A 24246-nucleotide genomic window follows, 5' to 3' on the forward strand; every position below is an offset into this window, starting at 1 on the left:
TTTTACCATTCTCATTGATAATATCATTGACAAAAATGATTCCTCTTTCAAACATATTTTTCCAAAAGAAAGGCTTTCCATCTATTACAATATTAGAGTTCATCCATATTAACTGCTGCAAAATATCATCTCTTTTTTCTGGCACATAAAATTGAAAACACCACTATGAGTGGATTGTTTCCTTTATGAACACCGCCATGTTTCCCAGCAGACTCTCTGGGAGGGGATCACTTGTAAAAAAGGATACAATTTCTTTTGATACAGTACATGTTTTTTGTCCAACAGGACATTTGTGTACCACTCAATGTTTAAATACATCTTTGGAACAATTGATGCTTTCAAAGACAGACACATAGCTTCAAGGTTGAGAAGTTTCAGGCCCCCATATTCATACTCTTTGTACAAAACCTTTCTGTTAATCTTTTCTGGTTTGCCGTTCCAGACAAAATCGAAGACCCTCCGCTCATAAATCTTAAAAAAGTTTTGTGATGGAGATTTGGTGTCCAGTTCAAAGTGTGACATGATTTAAAAATTTGAGAGTTTACTTTTGTATTTTACATGAGTTATTATTTGTACAAACATGGTGCAAAGTAATTCATGATTTGTTAAAAAATGTTAGTGGCTAGCTAGTTAAAATGGGATATTGTGATTTCACAAGACTGTCTTAGAAGTGATCATTTGAAAATGTTCAATTTGAAAAATGTGCACTTAGAGAAAATATAAAAATAAAGTGTTGCATATTGATATTTATCTGTTTCTATATATATTTATTGTGAGAAATCATTAAGATGATCAGTGTTTCCACAAAGATAAATATAATTAATTATTAATAATAACAGAGTTAAAGCTAAATTGAGCAAATTGGCTATTTCTGGCAATTTATTTAAGTGTGTATCTAACTGGTAGCCCTTCGCATTAATCAGTACCCAAGAAGTAGCCCTTGGTTTCAAAAAGGTTGGTGTCCCCTGCTTTAGAGTCATATAACTTGGTATGTGACAACTATTATTATTATTAGCATGCTAACATTATCGTGCTAACTTTTTCAGCTCGTTTAGCTACCATTTACCCCAGAGTCGTAATACGTGGTATGTGACACTTGTTAACTTTTAGCATGCAAATGATAGCACGCTAGCTAGCTAACTTACACATGCAACATTAAACATTAAAGTGCTCTCTTTTTGAGCTAATTTTGCTAGCGTTTACCTTACGGTCATATAACTTGGTATGTGACATTTGTTAACTGCTAGCACTTTTTTAGCTATTTGTACTCTTTTTCTCTCTCCTGTAATTCCCCAGCCATACACTTTAGAGTCATATAACTTGATACGTGACACATGCTAACTATTATTATGGTCATGTTAGCTTGCTAGCATGCTAACATTATCATGCTAACTTTTTGAGCTTGGTATGTGACACTTGTTAACTTTTAGCATGCTAGCTAGCTAACTTAAACATGCAAACTTTTTCCATCTACTTTTACACTTTTTATCTTTATTTCCGAAGCCGTACACCTTACAGCTGTGTTAATTGACGTGTGAGACATGCCAACTGTTAGAATGCCATCTTTGGCACATTTGCTAAGTGTTAGCATTTTAATGTGCGCATGCTAACGTTAAAAAAAAAAAAAAAGTAAAAATATGGATTTCCTTGCAATTAAGGGCTGATGAAGTCATCGTTCAGGTTCCTATCCGGATCCGTACGATTTAAAAATAAATAGCGAAATGAAGATTAGGAACAAAAAAACTAATAATTGTGGAGATTATTCATAAAAACTTTCTTTTTTTTTAAAAAACCTTTGTTCATAAATTTCAACATTTACAAACAGTTGAGAAATAATAATCAAAGTAAGTACAAAAACAGTAGAAAACATAAAAAAAATGTAATGCCGAAAAACAAACCGACAAAAGTGACGTAATCTCCGCGCATGCGTGGACGGATCGGGTAACCACAAGCTTGTTAGCATTTTAGCAGGCGCCATGTTGGCCACGCGTGGTTTACTGCGTCTAAGTCACAGGGATCATGTTGTTGGCAATAGAGAACATGCATTTAAATATTTGGCAGACAGATATGTCGGCAAAAGTAAAAAAGCTATCTATAGGCGAACACAATAAAAGAATGTCGGCTAACATTAAAGCTGGCTAGTTAGCTCGAGCCGGAAACTCACCCATTTTTTAAATCGACTTCCAAGAGCTTTCCGAATGCGCCGAAGAATCGCTGGACGTCCTTTTCGCGGACATGATAGCTCAGTCGTCCTATGTAAACACGGGGCATTTTGTTGGCGTTGAAAACGTTCTAGACAATCCCTGTGCGAAGTCAACTCGGAAGAAAAAAACAAAAAAAAGGGGTTGGTGACGTCATATTTTCCGGAAGTTGAAGAAGGAGCCAATGAGAGAGCAGCAAATGTTGACTGATTTCCGGTGTCAATAAATGTTACCAATTCTTACTTTATAGCTCCTTGAAACACTTTCGATACCAACCCAAACCTCGCACCAAAAGTGTGTTACAAATATATATACATTTATTTTTCCCACGATATGGAAACTATCTTGTTGCAGTGCAGGTTTTTACTTAGTTATAGAAGTAAAACGTATTAAAAAAAGTAAAAATAGAGAGATCGATGCATTTACCGATTATTAGTAGTCAGAGGCCGACATTAGATATTAGGTTGAAGGTGATATTAATTTCCAGTAAAAGTTATTGAAACATACAGTCGTGGTCGTGTATATATATATTAAAAATAAAAATTTATATATATATATATATATATATATATATATATATATATATATATATATATATATATATATATATATATATATATATATATATATATATATATATATATATATGTATATATATATATATATACTGTGTGTGTGTATATATATATATATATATACTGTGTATATATATGTATATATACTGTGTGTGTGTATATATATGTTGGAGCCAAAATTCCTTATTTGTTTATATTGTTTTTATTTTTTATTTTCTCTAATTGATTGTTGGGTTCAGCATGTTTAATTTCCTTTTCGGCAGAGTGCTCCACCCACTTCCTGTTAGGAACCAGGAAGTGTTGACAGGGAGGTGACCGTTGCTATGGTGCGGTTACCATGGTAGCCTCCTTAAATTGGGTTCAGGTGTGAGCATGGGGAGGGCAGGAATGGGTTGAGCTATAGTTTAGTCAAGATAGGAAAGGAGCAAGAATCTATTGTAATCAAGGTATGGACAGAAAAGAGTAGCATTACAATAGTAAATTACTATAACCCATGTAATAGACTAAGTACTGATATATTGAATGATGCAAGTGGGCCGACACAAGGGAAGGTAATATGGTTAGGGGACTTTAATGCGCACAGCACATTATGGGGGAGCAATAATACAGATGCAAATGGGTCAATAATAGAGGAGTTTATAGATGATATGGGTTTGGTGTGTATCAATGATGGAAGAGGTACAAGGTATAATAGCTCACAGAATACAGAGAGTGTAATAGATCTAACGCTCACATCCACTATAATTGCAGGTGTTAGTACTTGGGAAGTATTGAATCAGTCAACAGTAGGAAGTGATCATTATCCAATAATGGTCAAGATTGGAATAGAAATACATCAAGAGGGGGGAGCAAGGACACCAAGGTGGAGGTTGGATAAGGCAGATTGGGGTGCATTCCAAAAAATAAGTGAAGGCAGGTGTGTAGAGCTACTGGGAGAGAATATAACAAATATAGAAGAAATGAATGGAAAATTGGTAACGGCAATGATACAGACAGCAGAAGAAACTATTTCAAAGAGTAGAGGAAGCAAGCGGAAAAAGAGTGTGCCATGGTGGGAGGACAATTGTAGCAAAGCAATAAAAATGAGAAATAGAGCATTCAGACAGTTGAAAGTTCACCACACGCTAGACACATTGATACAATACAAAAGAGCACAGGCAGTAGTTCGGAAAACAATAAGATCAGCAAAACGGACATACTGGAGACAATACTGCAATAAAATTGGGAGAGAAACACAGCTGGCAGAAGTGTGGGGAATGATTAGGAAAATGAGCGGCATAAAAAGTAACTTTGAGATACCAGTGATGCATAGCAATAATACAACAGCAATAAGTACTGTAGAAAAGGCAGAGCTCCTAGCAAAGACATTTGTGAAGGTTCACAGCTCAGAAAATTTATCTGATAAAGCTAAGCAGTGTAGAGACAACACCCTTGCACAAAATATAGGAGGTACAGAAAGAAGAAGCATATTGTCAGGAGAAGACCTGGACTTACCGTTTACTCTATTTGAGCTGAGGAGAGCAGTTTTAAACGCACGACAAACTTCACCAGGGAAAGATGGTGTATGCTACAGTATGTTAGCTCATATGACGGATAGTGCACTTGAAGCAGTGTTAAGGCTATTTAATAACATATGGGACACAGGTAAACTCCCGTCGACATGGAAGCAATCAGTTATAGTACCAATATTAAAACCAGGTAAAGACTCATCAAATCCCTCTAGCTATAGACCCATTGCTTTAACATCACATTTAGGGAAAACTATGGAACGGTTGGTGACAGAGAGACTGTCATATTTTCTTGAGAGTAGAAACCTTCTCTCAAACTATCAAAGTGGATTTCGCAGGGGAAGAGGGACAATGGATAGTGTCTTATGTTTAGAGTCAGAAATTAGGAAAGCCCAGACCAACAGAGAAATGGTGGTGGCGGTAATGTTTGATGTTGAGAAAGCATACGATATGTTATGGAAGGAGGGACTACTCATCAAACTCAAAAAATTAGGTGTGAATGGAAAACTGTACAACTGGGTGTTAGATTTTATGGTTGGAAGAACAATAGAAGTGAAAGTGGGTACAGAATATTCTAAAATATATCAAGTTGAGAATGGAATACCACAGGGAAGTGTCTGCAGTCCAATCCTGTTTAATGTCATGATCAATGATATTTTTGAGCAAGTGGAGCGAGGTATAGGGAAGTCATTGTATGCGGATGACGGGGCATTATGGATAAGGGGGCGGAATCTTGCATATATTCAGAAGAAATTGCAGGCAGCAATTAGGACGGTGGAGCAGTGGGCAGATGAATGGGGTTTTAAGTTCTCTATCGCAAAGACGCAAGGGATTTGCTTCTCTAGACGTCACAAAGAGGTTTCCTTGGAAATATATGGTCAAAAAATTGAGCAGGTTAGTGTCGTTAGACTGCTTGGAATGTGGATGGATGAAAAGCTGACTTGGCGGCAGCATATTGACAAAGTGAGGGATAAATGTAAAAGAGTCAACAATCTCTTAAGATGCCTTTCAGGAAGACACTGGGGTGCAACTAGAGCGTCACTGCTGAATATATATCAGGCCATCATGAGAGCAACGCTAGACTATGGGGGCATAGGCTATCTAGCAGCAGCAGACAGCCACCTGAAAAAGCTGGATGTGCAGCAGACACAGGGTCTGAGAATATGCAGTGGGGCATTTAAATCCTCTCCAGTAGCAGCCATACAGGTAGAAATGGGGGAACAACCATTAGGGATCAGGAGACTGAAACTGCTGTTAGCGTACTGGGTCAATCTCCAAGGGCATAGTGTTTCACATCCTGCTAAAGCCATCCTAGAGGACTGTTGGGAGCATAATGAGTCACATTTTATGAGTTTTGGGTGGATAGGAAATGTAAAGGCAGTACAAGCCGGTTTAGGTCATATTCTATTCAGTCCGACAGTCCCATATTCATGTACTCCTCCCTGGTTGTTCATAGAACCGACAATACATTTTGAAATACAGCAACAATTAAAGAAAAGGAATAGGCAGGCCTCTGCGGGAGGGGTAGCCGAAGGCTATTTGGAAAAACATTTCTCAGACAAAACGCTGATTTTTACTGATGGGTCAAAAGACCCTGATACTGGAAGAACAGGAGCTGCAGTTTTCATTCCACAATACAAGATACACATCAAGAAAAGAACCACAGACCATCTATCAGTATTCACAGTTGAGCTTGCAGCTATCATTTTAGGGTTGGAATGGATAGAAGGAAATAACCATAAAAATACACTAATAGCATCAGACAGTTGGGCAGCACTTACAAGCATCAAAACCATGAAGTCATGTAGGCAAGATCTCATTTTCAAAATACATAATCAACTGCACAGAATGAATAAGAGGGGATTAGCTGTTTGCTTCATCTGGGTTCCTGCCCATGTAGGGATAGAAGGGAATGAGGGAGTGGATATTCTGGCCAAACAATCACTCAGATCACACACTGTAGATATGGACATACCGTTATGTAGGGAAGAAGGTAAATCAATAATCAAGAAACATGTGGGTAAAGTGTGGCAAGAATATTGGGACATCCAAGACACGGGAAGACACCTTTACAACATACAGAAACACGTTGGGTTGGGAAGGAGGAGGGGCAGGAGCCGGAGGGAAGAAGCAGTGATCACACGACTTAGGATAGGGCACACAGGACTGAATAGTTCACTACACAGGATAGGAAAACACCCTGATGGCAGATGTGACCAATGTGGGCAGGATGAAAGTGTCCAGCATGTGTTGTTAGAATGTAGAGGGTATGAGGAGGAAAGGAGGACGCTAACAGCAGCGGCAGAGGAATCCAGGATGATATTAAGTGTTGGGAATCTGCTAGGAGCAGAGGCAGAAGCTATGCTCAAGCATCTTATGGCATATCTGATAGACACAGGCCTAATGGAGAGGATTTAAGTTCCCTATTTAGTTGTTTTGTTTCTTTATTTCTTTATTTTATATATATATTTTTTATTTTCTTTATTTTTCTTATTATTTATTTTGTTAATTATTATTTGTATTTATTTTGAATCACAATTTACAGTCCCACACTCCAGTCCAGTAGGTGGCGGTAATGCACCTTTGTTGGTTTGCCAACCGCCAATAAACTCCATAGAAGAAGAAGAAGAAGCATGGGGAGGGCGATTGGAGGACAAACAGTTTTCGACCGTGGTCGTGTTCGTGTTTGTGACGTGACGTGTCGTGTCTTGCTGTGACAATGCTGTGACAATGTGCCATTCAAGGTTAGCATACTTTATGTTATATAACTTACATTTGATTTAATTTAGATAGCTGGAATAAACGGATTGTCATATCCAAACACAGTTCTACAGTACTGGACATTCTATCATTTACACGCGTCAAACTGGTCAACACAGTCGCCCTCGGTACCAGCCCAAAGGTAAGGGCTGTACATATATAAATATACACATATATATACTGTATATATACAGTATATATATATATACTGTGTGTGTATATATACATACTTACATACTGTGTGTATATATATATATATATATATATATATATATATATATATGTATGTGTGTGTGTGTGTGTGTGTGTATACCAGTGGCGTGCGGTGAGGTTAATGTCTGGTGAGGCACTGCATCATCACAGTCAGATTTACAAACATATGAACCCTAAATAGTATCTTATTCACCATGTGATTGGCAGCAGTTAACGGGTTATGTTTAAAAGCTCATACCAGTATTCTTTACACAACTGTAGCACACAAAAAAGCAAATTTAATAAATAAACATTATTATGGTCTTACCTTTCTTGCTGGACATCCACACAGCCAGCCTTTGCGTGTGTACCACGCCGTTTGAAAAGAACGGGTCTTCTGTCCTGAAGTCAAAAGCAAACCTTTTAGCTCCGGCGTTGGTCTACCTTTAATTATTACCTCCTGCTTTGATTGAAAGTCCAGTTTAGAAAACGGTTTTATTTTACATATGTAATCCTCCATGTTTTTAATAAAAGTCCAGGCGTGAGGAAATAAACAATCGCTGCACTAGTTGACTTGCAAACTTTTTTTATCTTTTTTTTTTTTTCTTCTGTGGCGAGGAATGATCTCTGGGATCACTACCGCCCTCTACCACCAGGAGGCCGGATTACTGCGAGGCTCAGACAGTATGTTTTTTGCAGCAGTTTTATGAATGCTCCACACAAGAAATACGTTACACACATACAGTTTTTGACAAAATACACTGTACATTATATATCTCAGCTAACTAAACTATGCCATAGTTTAGTTAGCTGATATAATTCATATAGCAATACAGTCTCACTGCACAGCAGGTCAGCAGTTAGCCGAGTCATTGTGCACAATCCATGTTGAGGCACAAATCAGTGAGGTGCTCAACTGGCTGCTGATCACCGCACCGTCTCTTCTCAGTATTTGAACGGCAAATGTGAAAATAAAAATAATCTAAAACTGGTGAAGTTAAATGGAAAATAACTTTAGTATAATCACTGGATACATATAACAATTTAATAAAAATTTTTTTCTTTTTACATTTTTTTTCTTTCCATGATGGCAGGTGAGGCCCCGCCTCCCCTGCCTCTAGTGACTGCACGCCACTGATATATATATATATATATATATATATATATATATATATATATATATATATATATATATATATATATATATATATATATACACACAGGTAAAAGCCAATAAATTAGAATATTTTGAAAAACTTGATTTATTTCAGTAATTGCATTCAAAAGGTGTAACTTGTACATTATATTTATTCATTGCACACAGACTGATGCATTCAAATGTTTATTTCATTTAATTTTGATGATTTGAAGTGGCAACAAATGAAAATACAAAATTCTGTGTGTCACAAAATTAGAATATTACTTAAGGCTAATACAAAAAAGGGATTTTTAGAAATGTTGGCCAACTGAAAAGTATGAAAATGAAAAATATGAGCATGTACAATACTCAATACTTGGTTGGAGCTCCTTTTGCCTCAATTACAGCGTTAATGCGGCGTGGCATGGAGTCGATGAGTTTCTGGCACTGCTCAGGTGTTATGAGAGCCCAGGTTGCTCTGATAGTGGCCTTCAACTCTTCTGCGTTTTTGGGTCTGGCATTCTGCATCTTCCTTTTCACAATACCCCACAGATTTTCTATGGGGCTAAGGTCAGGGGAGTTGGCGGGCCAATTTAGAACAGAAATACCATGGTCCGTAAACCAGGCACGGGTAGATTTTGCGCTGTGTGCAGGCGCCAAGTCCTGTTGGAACTTGAAATCTCCATCTCCATAGAGCAGGTCAGCAGCAGGAAGCATGAAGTGCTCTAAAACTTGCTGGTAGACGGCTGCGTTGACCCTGGATCTCAGGAAACAGAGTGGACCGACACCAGCAGATGACATGGCACCCCAAACCATCATTGATGGTCATTTTAATGAGATTACTGAGTAATATTAGTGATTTGGCCCACTTCTAATTAAAATAAAAGAAATCGTGTATTTCATAAGCTATGGATTAGTATTGTTCAATAGGTCTGGGTGGGGGTCCTGCTTTGGAAATCATTTGTACCCCTTTCAGAGATCACATTTAGTTCACATTTAGTTAGTTGGATCACATTTCCATTGTTGCACAATGAAATGTAAGCATAGGATGAAGTGTGTATTCCTGTAACTTTCTCTAGTAACAGCATTCCATGATTAATATCAATAAAATAGCATTAATAATAAATGACAGTAGAATAAGCACACTTGTGACTGAGGAGTCATAGTGTAACTTTGTGTGGTGTTTGAGTTGTCCGACTTATTGTGTGGCCTTAACGCACCAGTGGCTTAGTGCATATGCGTGTTGGTGACAGATGACAAGTTGGTTTTGGCCTGGTTTGTACGGCAGAAAATGACTAGTTTTTCGAGATATACGTTTTTTACTCATGTTTTTGTGCGGTTATGGCCGAATATAAACAGTCTTGCTCAATAAAGTGATCGATATAATTCCTGTCCCCGAAGCATCTCGATAGACGTTACAATAATTGAACGGTGTTCAATTGAATGGTGTTGACGAACACCGTTAGGGCCGCTTGTTGTAACTGTCACTCAGAGTTGCATTGCAAAATTATACAGAATAAATGTGTTTATTTTGTTTAGAATTCAGGTGGGATTTGTTTTGGTGCACGGCATATATTTGCTGTGCGCAGAGGACGCTTGAGCAGTGCGCAATTGCGCAGGCGCACACATTAGAGGGAACGTTGTAAATCATTGCTTCTTTTATGAATTTATTATGGGTCTACTGAAAATGTGAGCAAATCTGCTGGGTCAAAAGTATACATACAGCTATGTTAATATTTGCTTACATGTTCCTTGGCAAGTTTCACTGCAATAAGGCGCTTTTAGTAGCCATTCACAAGCTTCTGCTTTAATTTTTGACCACTCTTCTTGACAAAATTGGTGCAGTTCAGCTAAACGTGTTGCTTTTCTGACATTGACTTGTTTCTTCAGCATTGTCCACACGTTTAAGTCAGGACTTTGGGAAGGCCATTCTAAAACCTTCATTCTAGCCTGATTTAGCCATTCCTTTACCACTTTTGACGTGTGTTTGGGGTCATTGTCCTGTTGGAACACCCAACTGTGCCCAAGACACAACCTCCGGCCTGGTGATTTTAGCTTGTCCTGAAGAATTTGGAGGTAATCCTCCTTTTTCATTGTCCCATTTACTCTCTGTAAAGCACCAGTTTCATTGGCAGCAAAACAGGCCCAGAGCATAATACTACCACCACCATGCTTGACGGTAGGCATGGTGTTCTTGGGATTAAAGGCCTCACCTTTTGTCCTCCAAACATATTGCTGGATATTGTGGCCAAACAGCTAAATTTCTGTTTCATCTGATATCACATGGACAAATATAAGACCTTCTGGAGGGAAGTTCTGTGGTCTAATCACTGTGTGAACTGCTGCCTGCTCTTTACTTTCATAATTATTTGCTTCACTAATTAATTTAAACACTAAATAATGGTATTTTATGAGTATATATTGTATCTGCTGTAGTTAAAAAAAGGCTTACATGGATAAACATTAAAATTCCAAATATTGGTGTCGATCCCCAACTTGGATGTAATATCCAACAAGTCATGTTGACGCTGATATTTCAGATTTATGCTAATATACAACATTTTACAGCATATAGTGTGAGGAAAGTGTGAGGAGAAACAGTGAAGATTTGATAAATCTGATTTTAATAGCAGGAATCAAATATTGGAGCAAAAAACAAACAAACAGCATCAAATAATGTAGCTGGTGGCCATCTTGCCTGGGGCGACAAGAAGGACAACAAGTTGAATCCACCTGCACTTGAACGCATCAAGTCCTTTTGGAAAAATGGAGAGGAGAAGCTTCAGTTGGCTTTGGCACGCAGCTGCGCCCTCTTGCCCGTCACGGCCTGGAAGCCCGTCTTGATGCTGGCCACGGAGCAGCGCGAGTGGCACGTCTCGCACTGCAGGAAGTAGAGGCGGGTGTCCTTCTGCAGGATGGTCTCTGGCGAGCGGCAGGTGTGACACGTCACGTATTCCTCTGTGGGGAGACACAGCGTTAGCCAGCACTCACACTGACACCTACGCTTGTGTCATTGGGGAATAAACATCTTCCAAAATACACAACTACTAAAACTAATGTTGACCAAGCATCCTTTTCTACATTTGACCCTGATTTGTTTGTTTATGACAAAAGTGTTTGCAAAGAAGAAATCATACCTAGTTTGTGTTATTCCACCTAAGAAGCTCGCCTAAGAAGGGGGCAGGGAGCGTGCCTAAAACACTCTCCTAAGAAGCTCACCTAAGAAGTGCGCAGGGAGCTCGCCTAAGACCCTCGCCTAAGAAGCTCACCGAAGAAGTTTCGCCTAAGAAGGGAGCAGGAAGTTCACCTAAGAAGCTCACCGAAGAAGTTTTGCTTAAGAAGCTCACCGAAGGAGTTTTATCTAAGAAGGGCGCATGAAGCTCGCCTAAAAAGAGTACAGGGAGCTCGACAAAGAAGCACGCTTAAGAAGGGCGCAGGAGCTGGCCTAAGAAGCTCAACGAAAAAGTTTCGCCTAAGAAGGGTACAGGGAGCTTGCCTAAGAAGAGCGCACAGAGCTCGCCTAAGAAGGGAGCTCACTTAAGATGGGTGCAGGGAGCTCGCCTAAGAAGCTCTTTAAGAAGGGTGCAGGGAACTCGCCTAAGAAGCTCACCTAAGAGGGGCGCAGGAAGCTCGCCTAAGACCTTCGCCTAAGAAGCTCACCGAAGAAGTTTTGCCTAAAAAGAGCGCAGGGAGCTCACCTAAGAAGTCTCGCCTAAAAAGCGTGCAGGGAGCTCGTTTAAGAAGCTCTTTAAGAAGGGTGCAGGGAGCTTGCCTAAGACATGCGCCTAAGAAGGGCACAGGGAGCTCGCCTAAGAAGCTCATTTAAGAAGGGCGCAGGAAGCTTGCCTAAGACCTTCGCCTATGCAGCTCACCAAAGAAGTTTTGCCTAAGAAGCGCGCAGGGAGCTCATCCAAGAAGTCTCGCCTAAGAAGCGTGCAGGGAGCTCGCCTAAGAAGCTCACCGAAGAAGGGTGCAGGGAGCTTGCCTAAGACCTTCGCCTAAGAAGCTCACCGAAGAAGTTTCGCCTAAGAAGGGTACAGGGAGCTCGCCTAAGAAGGGTGCAGGGAGCTCACCTAAGAAGGGAGCTTGCCTAAGAAGCTCTTTAAGAAGGCTACAGGGAGCTCGCCTTAGACACACGCCTAAGAATGGCACAGGGAGCTCGACTATCAAGCTCACCTAAGAGGGGCGCAGGAAGCTCGCTTAAGACCTTCGCCTAAGAAGCTCACCGAAGAAGTTCCGCCTAAGAAGAGCGCAGAGAGCTCACCTATAAAGGGCACAAGGATCTCGCCTGAGAAAGGAGCAGGGAGCTCACCTAAGAATTCTCGCCCAAGCAGCGCGCAGGGAGCTCGCCTGAGAAGGGCGCAGGGAGCTTGCCTAAGAAGCGCGCAGGGAGCTTGCCTAAGGGCACAAGGAGCATGCCTAAGAAGGGCACAAGGAGCTCGCCTAAGAAGGGCGCACGGAACTCGCCTCAGAAGCTAGCCTAAGAAGGGCACAAGGAGCTCGCCTAAGAAGGGCGCACGGAGCTCGCCTCAGAAGCTAGCCTAAGAAAGGCACAAAGAGCTCGCCTCAGAAGCTCGCCTAAGATGGGCACAAGGAGCTCGCCTAAGAAGGGCGCACGGAGCTCGCCTCAGAAGGGCACAAGAAGCTCGCCTAAGAAGGGCGCACAGAGCTCGCCTCAAAAGCTCGCCTAAGAAGGGCACAAGGAGCTCGCCTAAGATGGGCACAAGGAGCTCGCCTAAGAAGGGCGCACGGAGCTCGCCTCAGAAGCTCGCCTAAGGACACAAGGAGCTCACCTCAGAAGCTCGTCTAAGAAGGGCACAAGAAGCTTGCCTAAGAAGGGCGCACGGAGCTCGCCTCAGAAGCTCGCCTAAGAAGGGCACAAGGAGCTCGCCTAAAAAGGGCACACGGAGCTCGCCTAAGAAGGGCACACGGAGCTCGCCTCAGAAGCTAGCCTAAGAAGGGCACAAGGAGCTCGCCTAAGAAGGGCGCACGGAGCTCGCCTCAGAAGCTAGCCTAAGAAAGGCACAAAGAGCTCGCCTCAGAAGCTCGCCTAAGATGGGCACAAGGAGCTCGCCTAAGAAGGGCGCACGGAGCTCGCCTCAGAAGGGCACAAGGAGCTCGCCTAAGAAGGGCGCACAGAGCTCGCCTCAAAAGCTCGCCTAAGAAGGGCACAAGGAGCTCGCCTAAGATGGGCACAAGGAGCTCGCCTAAGAAGGGCGCACGGAGCTCGCCTCAGAAGCTCGCCTAAGAAGGACACAAGGAGCTCGCCTCAGAAGCTCGTCTAAGAAGGGCACAAGAAGCTTGCCTAAGAAGGGCGCACAGAGCTCGCCTCAGAAGCTCGCCTAAGAAGGGCACAAGGAGCTCGCCTAAAAAGGGCACACGGAGTTCGCCTAAGAAGGGCACACGGAGCTCGCCTCAGAAGCTCGTCTAAGAAGGGCACAAGGAGCTCGCTTAAGAAATGCACACAGAGCTCGCCTCAGAAGCTTGCCTAAGAAGGGCACAAGGAGCTCGCCTAAGAAGGGCGCACGAAGTTCGCCTCAGAAGCTCGCCTCAGAAGGGCACAAGGAGCTCGCCTAAGAAGGGCGCAGGGAGCTCACCTAAGAAGGGAGCAGGAAGCTTGTTTAAGAAGGTAGCAAGAAGCTCGCTTAAGACCTTCGCCTAAGAAGCTCACAGAAGAAGGGTGCTCGCCTAAGAAGCTCGTCTAAGGGCGCAGGGAGCTCGCTTAAGACCCTCGTCTAAGAAGCTCACTGAAGACATTTTGCCTAGGAAGGAAGCAGGGAGCTCACCTACGAAACTGGCCCATGAGAAGTGCTGGGAGTTCACCCAAGAAGTCTCGCCCAAGAAGAGTGCAAGGGAGCTTGCCCAAGAAGCCTCGCCTTAGAAGGGCGCAGGGAGCTGGCCTAAGAAGCTCACCTAAAAAGCTGCTCTAAGAAGGGTGCAGGCAGTGGCCTAAGACACACGCCTAAGAGGGCGCATGGAGCAGGCATAAGAAGGGTGCCTAAAAAGCTGGTCAAAGAAGGGTGCAGGGAGGTCGCCTAAAAGCTGGTCAAAGAGGGTGCAGGGAGGTCGCCTAAGAGCTGGTCAAAGAAGGGTGCAGGGAGGTCGCCTAAAAGCTGGTCAAAGGGTGCAGGGAGGTCGCCTAAAAGCTGGTCAAAGAAGGGTGCAGGGAGGTCGCCTAAAAGCTGGTCAAAAAAGGGTGCAGGGAGGTCGCCTAGAAGCTGGTCAAAGAAGGGTGCAGGGGCTCCATGGAAAGGAGTGTAGCTGTAGTCCAAGGTGGAAGTGAGGCGTTAACAAGATTTCCTTCTCTTCAACATGACAACATTTCACTCACATTACATTAATTCTTGTGACCTTCTGTGTTTAACAGATTGTGATACAACCAATCTGATTAGTAAAACCAAGAAGTGTATAGTCTATCACCCCTCACAAGTAATGTTGTGTTTGTACTTACTGATATATCTCCTCAATACATTTTCTATCTGTTTCTGCTGGAATCTTCCTTTGATCACAAGCTGGTTATTTCCATCGATGGAACCACTGAGGACACAAACAACGTGTTTAGTTACTTCCTGAAAAACATGTCAAGGAGCTGTTCGTAATATTAGGACCATCAGTGCTAAATATTATTAACTTATCACTTTCCTCTGGCACTGTTCCCCTAGCATTAAAATAAGCGGTTATTCATCCTACCCACCTTCTCTTTATCTCGTAAATCCTAAAAAAAAATTGGTGCACAACAGCTAAATGAACACTTAGCGTCTAACAATCTCTGTGAACCCTTTCAATCTCTGTGAACCCTTTCAGTCTGGTTTCAGGGCAAATCACTACGGAAACAGCCCTCGCAAAAATGACTAATGATCCACTGCTAAGGATGGATGTCATCCGTGTTGCTGCTACTTGATCTCAGCGCTGCTTTCCATACCGTCCATCATAACATTCTATTAGAACCTATCAAAACACGTATTGGTATGTCAGACTTAGCCTTGTCTTGGGTTAACTCCTGTTTTACTGACAGGATGCAGTGAGTCTCCCATAATGTGCGGAGCTCCACAGGGTTCGGTTATTGGCCCTGCACTCTTCAGGGATTCAGATCCGAGGATGTTGTGGTTTGTGAAGCCCTTGGAAACACTTGAGATTAAGGGCTATATCAGGGGCAGGGGTGTCCAAGCCCCAGCCCGTGGGCCAAATGTAGCATCTTCAATTAGGTTCACGAGACGACGAGTTCAATTTCAATAAGCAACCTGGCTGTGTGGGGTGTGTTCATCTTAAATTTTAATATCCAAATTCTTCAGGACAAGCTAAAATCATTAGCCCGGAGGTTGGGTCTTAGGCGCAGTTGGGTGCTCAAAAAGGACAATGACCCCAAATACGTCAAAAGTGGTAAAGGAATGGCTAAATCAGGCTTGAATGAAGGTTTTAGAATGGCCTTCCAAAGTCCTGACTTAAACGTGTGGACAATGCGGAAGAAACAAGTCCAAGTCAGAAAACCAACACATTTAGCTGAACTGCACCAATTTTGTGGTCAAAATTTCAAGCAGAAGCTTGCCAGAAGCTTGTGGATGGCTACCAAAAGCGCCTTATTGCAGTAAAACTTGCCAAGGAACATGTAAGCAAATATTAACATTGCTGTATGTATACTTTTGACCCAGCAGAAATGCTCACATTTTCAGTAGACCCATAATAAAATTCATAGAAGGAAGCAAACTTCATGAATGTTTTTTGTGACCAACAAGTATGTGCTCCAATCACTCTATCACAAAAACATATGAGCTGTAGAAATGATTGTAAACTCAAGACAGCCATGACATTATGTTCTTCACAAGTGTATGTACACTTTTGACCACTACTGTAATATATATATACATACATACATACATACATACATACACATATATATATATATATACTCTATATATATATATTTATTACACATACATAGACTACATCAAATTCTGCATCGGCTCCACAATACCAAGCAAAACTATAAATATCTATCCCAACTCCAAACCATGGATTACCCCACCATTAAAACAGAGCCTGAGGGAAAAACATAAATCCTTCAGGCACCAGGACTGGGCCAGCCTCAAGGCAACAAATAGGAATTTAAAAAACGAGGTACCATTACTTCAAGCAAAACTGAAGTACAAAAACAAAGTGGAAACTGAATTCAGCAGCATGAACACCAAGCAGGCCTTTCAGAAGGTAAAAACCCTGACAACCAAAAACAGTGACCCGGAAGCCCTCTCTAAAGGACCTGAACACATTTTTCACCCGTTTTGATCATTTGGACTTCTCACCAGAGTGTCAGGACCTGCTGAGAGCCCAAGGAACCAGCCCCCTTCACAGAGGAGGAAGTACGGTGCCAGCTGAGCAAGCCAGGCAAGGCACCAGGACCTGATGGCATTCCAGCCAGGGTGATCAGGGACTGTGCCATGGACCTCTCCTCTATCTCACTCTTCTGTCAATGCTACCGGTCAATACCCACACTGTGAAAAACTGCAACCATCATGCCAGTAACGAAGAAACCCAGACCCACAGAACTCAACCATTACCGCCCCATAGCCCTCACATCCATAATTATGAAGTGCCTGGAGAAACATCATCCTTCCAGTTGTCACCCCACACCTGGACCCCCTCCAATTTGCCTACATGGCCAGGAGGGGCACAGAGAATGCTGCATCTGGACTCCCCAGGCAACTTTGCCAGGATCCTCTTTGTGGACTTCAGCTCCGCCTTCAACTCCCTACAGAAGCATCTACTGATCCGGAAACTACACTATCTCAACATCCCCCCTCAGCTGATCCACCTCACCCACAACTTCCTCACCGACCGACTGCAAGCAGTAAGGGTGTGCTCAACCACATCCCCGGTGCTTACCATCAACACCGGGGTCCCACAGGGATGTGTGTTGTGCCCTTTCCTGTACACACTCTACACCAATGACATCTCACCCACCACAACATTCTTGCACTCCTCTCTAACAGTCAATCCATCCTGGACTATCATAACACAGTCAAACATTTCACAGAGTCATGCACAGCCAGTTATCTGGAAATCAATGTCAATAAAACAGAAGAAATATGGTTCAACCCCCCTCACCTCAGCACCCCATCATCATAAACACACGAACAGTTGAAACATTAAAATACCTGGGAGTAACTCACCTTTGACCAGCACACCACGGACATTCAAAAAAGAAGTCAACAAAGAATGTCAGTAAACTTAAGGGACTATACGTTGCACCTCACCTCCTGTTATAACTGTACCAAAGGATTGTTCAAGCCATCCTTCTGTACTCTTCCACATGTTTCTTTACTATGCTTTCTGTAACCAACTCACACGCATTACGAACACTGCAGCTAAAATCATCGGCCCAGCCACACCCAACATCTCAGATCCAAACCACAGGTCCATCATTCCACTGGCAAACAATAGTCCAGGATATCACTCACCCACTACAGTGGGATGATGTATTGGTGTATGTATTGGCTTATATGTATTGGCTTTTCCCGAGGGCCAACCTCGGGAAAAGCCTCATCCCTGCAGCTATAGCCGCCCTAAACAGCCTTATCCCTGCAGCTATAGCCGCCCTAAACAGCCTTATCCCTGCAGCTATAGCCGCCCTAAACAGCTTTAACTGCAGCAGCCTTATCCCTGCAGCTATAGCCGCCCTAAACAGCCTTATCCCTGCAGCTATAGCCGCACTAAACAGCTATAGCCGCACTAAACAGCTATAGCCGCCCTAAACAGCCTTATCCCTGCAGCTATAGGCGCTCTAAACAGCCTTATCCCTGCAGCTATAGGCGCTCTAAACAGCCGTATCCCTGCAGCTATAGCCGCCCTAAACAGCCTTATCCCTGCAGCTATAGCCGCTCTAAACAGGCGTATCTCTGCAGCTATAGGCGCTCTAAACAGCCGTATCCCTGCAGCTATAGCCGCTCTAAACAGCCATATCCCTGCAGCTATAGCCGCTCTAAACAGCCATATCCCTGCAGCTATAGCCGCTCTAAACAGCCATATCCCTGCAGCTATAGCCGCTCTAAACAGCCATATCCCTGCAGCTATAGCCGCCCTAAACAGCCTTATCCCTGCAGCTATAGGCGCTCTAAACAGCTATAGGCGCTCTACACAGCCGTATCCCTGCAGCTATAGCCGCCCTAAACAGCAGGCCCGGCCGACCTGTCTGACAAGCCTGTAAATGTGTTGGTCATGTATGGTGTCTTTTTGCTATTTTGTGTCCTTGATGTGTAATGTTTATTGTTTAAATGCATGGTCAGTGAAAATTAATTTCCACACGGGGACCAATAAATCTAAATCTAAATATATAGCCCACCGCTTCAGTGACAGCAGAGACACCAGGAGCCTGTGGCGGGGGATCCAGACCATCACGGACTATAAACCCCGACCACAGACCTGTGACAGTGACACCGCTCTGCTGAACAGCCTGAATGAGTTCTTTGGACGCTTTGAGGCAAAAAACAGCACGCCTGCACGGAAGACTCCACCCCCTCCGGATGACCAGGTGCTGTCCCTGTCTTCGGCCAGCGTGAGGCGTTCCCTCTCCAGAGTCAACGCACGCAAAGCTGGAGGCCCGGACAACATACCTGGTCGTGTGCTGAGAGACTGTGCAGCGGAGCTCACAGATGTCTTCACGGACATCTTCAACACCTCCCTGAGCCAAGCTGCTGTTCCCACGTGCCTCAAAGCCACCACCATCATCCCGGTTCCCAAGAAGGCTTCCCCATCCAGCTACAACGATTACCGTCCCGTTGCACTGACGCCCATCATCACAAAGTGCTTCGAACGGCTAGTCTTGCAGCACATCAAGTCCATCCTCCCCCCCACCCTGGACCCCTACCAGTTTGCATATCGGGCCAACAGATCGACCGATGATGCAATCTCCACAGCCCTCCACTCAGCTCTCACCCACCTGGACACTAAAGACTCCTACGCCAGGATGCTGTTCATAGACTTCAGTTCAGCATTTAACACCATCATCCCACAGCAGCTGATTCACAAACTGGACCGGCTGGGGCTGAACACGTCGCTGTGCAACTGGCTGCTGGACTTCCTGACTGGGAGACCACAGGCAGTCCGGGTCGGCAGGTACACATCCAGCACCATCATCATGAACACAGGGGCCCCTCAAGGATGTGTGCTGAGCCCCCTTCTCTTCACCCTGCTGACCCACGACTGCACGCCGAAGCACAGCACCAACCTCTTCGTCAAGTTTGCGGACGACACAACTGTGGTAGGTCTCATCCACAATAACGATGAGACCGGCTACAGAGACGAGGTGAGCCAACTGGCCACATGGTGCGGTGACAACAATCTCTCTCTCAATGTAGAGAAAACAAGGGAGATTGTTGTGGACTTCAGGAGAGCGCACACCCAGCACCCTCCTCTGACCATCAACGGTGCGGTGGTGGAGAGAGTGAGCAGCACCAAATACCTGGGTGTGCACATCACAGATGACCTCTCCTGGAAAACCAACACTGCATCACTGGCCAAGAGGGCTCAACAGCGCCTCTACTTCCTCCGCAAACTGCGAAGAGCAAAAGCCTCAGCCTCCATCATGCACTCCTTCTACCGGGGCGTCATTGAGAGCATCCTGACCAGCTGCATAACTGTGTGGTACGGAGGCTGCACGGCGTCCTGCCGCAGGACGCTGCAGCGCACAGTTAGGGCAGCTGAGAAGATCGTCGGTGCCCCCCTCCCCTCCCTCCAGGACATTTACAACACACGCCTGTCACGCAAAGCACTCCGCGTGGCAGGCGACATCACACACCCCTCACACGGCTTCTTCAGACTGCTGCCATCCGGCAGACGACTGAGAAGCCTCCGAGCTCGAAGCTGTAGGCTGAGAGACAGCTTCATCCATCAGGCTGTCAGGAAGCTGAACTCTCTCCCGGCCCCCCCCCCCCTTCTCACTCTGCCCTGCAATCTGATCTGAACTGTGAACTGAGACACTACACCCCCCCCCCCCCCACTCACCCACACACACACCATCTATCACTTAGCCACTTTACTCCGGACTCAAAATGCTGCTAACTGTTTTAACTGTTTACACTGTTTACATTGCACTTTGCACTCCCATCTAAATACTTGAATACATACGTTGCAATATAGATATTCTGGTAATATCTTCTTCCCCTGTATATTTTCCCCCCCCCTCATGCGACTGTTTAAATTGTTGTCTTTTTTTTATTCTTCTTTTACACTTTATATTTATAGACACCGTGGTTGTGAGAGGAACGTAATTTCGTCCACCTGTATGTCCTGTACAAACAGTTGTTTGACAATAAAGCTGACTTTGACTTTGACTTTGATATATATACTGTGTATATATATATATATATATATATATATATATATATATATATATATATATATATACACACACACACACACACACACACACACAAATACATATATACAGACATACATACACACACACACCGACATATACACATACATATACTGTATATACAGTATAGTTATTTTACATGCAGTCGGCTTTCAGCTCCCAGCCAAATGCGGCCCCCCAGTCAAAAGGTTTGGACACCCCTGGACTCTATCAATACATTTGATGGACTGATGTTCCTTGTGGAACCACTGGAAGGACACAAACGTCAATGTTCCTTTGCAAATGAAAGTCACGCGGGAAGACTCACCTGGTTCCCAGCTCAGCCAGTAGGAAGGCCAGGAGATGTTTGGGCTGGCGATGCAAGCTGGAAGTATGGTGACACAAACATCAGCATAATATAGATGAATATCTTACAAACATCAGCACAATATAGATGACAATCTTACAAACATCAGCACAATATAGATGACAATCTTACAAACATCAGCACAATATAGATGACAATCTTACAAACATCAGCACAATATAGATGACAATCTTACAAACATCAGCACAATATAGATGACAGGTGAAGACTGAAGACATCTTACAGTTTGCAGATGTCTGTGAAGTTTACGAAGGAGGTTTTCTTGGTTCCTACTCGCACCACCTGAGGAGGCTTCATGACAAACTTCCTTTTCTCTCCAGCCACCATGTCAGGGTTCTTCTCCCTCATGATGTTGAACACTCTGTTCAGGAGCTGAGGTGGGGCAGAAAGGAGGACTAAGTGTTGGTCACCTTGTCATACCTGTAGTCTTAAAGGAGGACTAAGTGTTGTCACCTCATCATACCTGTAGTCTTAAAGGAGGACTAAGTGTTGTCACCTCATCATACCTGTAGTCTTAACGGAGGACTAAGTGTTTCTCACCTCATCATACGTGTAGTCTTAAAGGAGGACTAAGTGTTGGTCACCTTGTCATACGTGTAGTCTTAAATGAGGACTAAGTGTTGGTCACCTTGTCATGCGTGTAGTCTTAAATGAGGACTAAGTGTTGGTCACCTTGTCATACGTGTAGACTTAAATGAGGATTAAGTGTTGTCACCTCATCATACGTGTAGTCTTACATGAGGACTAAGTATTGTCACCTTGTCATATGTGTAGTCTTAAAGGAGGACTAAGTGTTGGTCACCTTGTCATACGTGTAGTCTTAAAGGAGGACTAAGTGTTGTCACCACATCATGTGTAGTCTTAAAGGAGGACTAAGTGTTGTCACCTCATCACACGTGTAGTCTTAAAGGAGGACTAAGTGTTGTCACCTCATCATACATGTAGACTTAAATGAGGACTAAATGTTTCTCACCTTGTCATACGATTAGACTTAAAGGAGGACTAAATGTTTCTCACCTTGTCATACGTGTAGACTTAAAGGAGGACTATGTGTTGTCACCTCATCATACGTGTAGACTTAAAGGAGGACTATGTGTGTCACCTCATCATACGTGTAGTCCCGTTCAGAGTCGCCCCAGGCTGGTCCCGTGCTAGAGCTGAAGGAAATGCCGTCGTTGTTTTTGCTCTCGTCGTCCTCCAGCACTGCAAACAAATATATTTTTAACAACACACAACGATCAACATATGCTTCTTTACTTGGTGACTTCTTGCAGGGCTGGTCCATCATATGTCAGGTGGATCAGCTGTGAGCATGTTGACTCCATCAAAGATGGCGGAAATGTCCGTAACAACAACAACAACAATCAGACTAGCCCCGTCAGAGGTAAACAAGTAAATGTCAGCGGTGAGCAACAAGCTACTAAGCCAACAGGAAGTAATACTAGGTGAAAATACATCTTGTGGCGTACCCCAGGGGTCAATATTAAGACCACAATTGTTCAATCTATATATCAACATTTATAAAGGTACAAATGACTTAAAGTTACATTTAAGTGTGTTTAAGAGAGAACACAGAAACTAATAGTAATAACAGAGGAAATGAACAAATTAAAAAGATGGTTTGACAAAAACAGACTCTTTGAATCTCAGTGAAACTAAAATAATGTGATATTTGGTAACAGTAGAAGAGAAAGTCAAACAAATAGACTGAGTTGACATTGAAAGAATTAATAAATCACATGTTTGGTGTAATAATATATGATCAAATGAACTGGAAACCTCATGTAAAACTAAGTAGCATGAAATATTTCTATAATGAATAAAGCAAAATATGATGTGGACCAAAAATCACTTCATTACAATATCTGAGTTATTGTGTAGAAATGATAACAAGAGTACACTTATTTATGACAAACATCCATTAGAATAATACATAATGTTGGATATAGAGAACATAAAAACACTATTTATTGATTACAATATATTAAAATGTAAGGATTTGGTGTATTTGCAATCATTTTAAATGGTGCACAAAGCAAACTTTAACCTGCTAGCCAAGAATGTACAACGAGGATGATGAATATAACCTTAAATTTTGAAACATTTGTATGCACGTACAACACTTAAAACATTTAGCATGTGGAATTACAAGATGGAATGGATTCATAATTACTGGTGATACGGTTTAAGACAGGGGTGTCCAAAGTGCGGCCCACAGCTAATTGTTTACCAGCCCGCCACACATTCTGGAAATGCTATTGCAAAAAATAAAAATGAACATTAAAAAAAGTGGAATGAGGTGAAATCTAACGAGAAAAAGTTGCAATGTTGACACAAAGCTGCCATGCAGGCTGTTTTTTCTTCTTTTGTATTTCTTTCTTTTTCTTTTTTTGACACTGTTAAAAAAAAAAGACAAAAAAATCCATGTTATAATTAATTGTTTTCAAAGCTCCAATTAGTTCAAATTTTTCACTTTAAAATGTTTTATGTGGTAAATATTGCATATATTGTGTAGTTGCCATATAAAAACAAAGTTTTCTTTGACAAGAGAGCATAAAACAAACCAAATAATAGTTCAAACGTAAAATCGACAGATATATCTGAAGTTGATCTCGTAACTTAAGTGATGAAAGTAAAAAAAAACAAAAAACTAATAAAAATGTATCACTTTATGAGTGGGGCACCTTTTGGATCCCAAATATATTTAGTGGTATTTTATTTATCTTTTCACTGTGATGACTCAAAAATATAAAATAATTAAAATAAATGGTGTCCTGCATTATTTGTATTTTAGGGCTCTAATTACTAAATACTGCATATTTCAGTTTTACTATAAAAAACAAAGTTGTTTTTGACAGAAAAGCCATAAAACCTTTTTTTTTAAAGTTGCTATAGAGATTTACTGTAAGCGTTAAATGAAAAATAATAATACAAATTAGACTTATTTTTAACATGCCCCTAAAGCTGACCAACACGCCGGATTGTAGTCAGCTGGAAGCGTGTCTTAATGAAATTAAACAATGGATGTCCGCTAACTTTTTGCAACTCAACGCTAAGAAAACGGACATGCTGATTATCGGTCCTGCTAGACACAGACATCTATTTAATAATACCACCTTAACATTTGACAACCAAACA

General features: G+C 42.6%; 2 protein-coding genes across 5 annotated transcripts in view; both read right to left on the bottom strand.

Annotated features, from left to right (window-relative positions):
- srsf6b (serine and arginine rich splicing factor 6b) overlaps positions 1-2369 on the bottom strand; it is a 41033-nt gene extending 38664 nt beyond the window's left edge. For 2 of the 4 annotated variants that reach the window (XM_062057580.1, XM_062057562.1), the window contains exon 1: positions 2165-2367. In XM_062057580.1, coding sequence (XP_061913564.1) covers positions 2165-2271 — 107 coding nt within the window. In that variant the 5' untranslated portion in view covers positions 2272-2367. Of the gene's footprint in view, positions 1-2164 lie in introns of all 4 variants that reach the window. The other 2 variants (XM_062057573.1, XM_062057565.1) reach the window with 2 other exon arrangements.
- Positions 2370-10975: 8606 nt separating this feature from the next.
- The window catches only part of eif2s2 (eukaryotic translation initiation factor 2, subunit 2 beta), a 37180-nt gene continuing 23909 nt past the window's right edge, over positions 10976-24246 (bottom strand). Inside the window, exons 5-9 of the mRNA XM_062057592.1 lie at positions 22211-22311; positions 21332-21480; positions 21049-21105; positions 14826-14911; positions 10976-11332 (exon numbers count right to left, since the gene is read on the bottom strand). Of these exons, the coding sequence (XP_061913576.1) occupies positions 11157-11332; positions 14826-14911; positions 21049-21105; positions 21332-21480; positions 22211-22311 (569 nt within the window). The 3' untranslated portion in view covers positions 10976-11156. The remainder of the gene's footprint in view (positions 11333-14825; positions 14912-21048; positions 21106-21331; positions 21481-22210; positions 22312-24246) is intronic.

This window comes from Entelurus aequoreus, linkage group LG01, assembly GCF_033978785.1.
Source record: "Entelurus aequoreus isolate RoL-2023_Sb linkage group LG01, RoL_Eaeq_v1.1, whole genome shotgun sequence".
NCBI lineage: Eukaryota > Metazoa > Chordata > Actinopteri > Syngnathiformes > Syngnathidae > Entelurus > Entelurus aequoreus.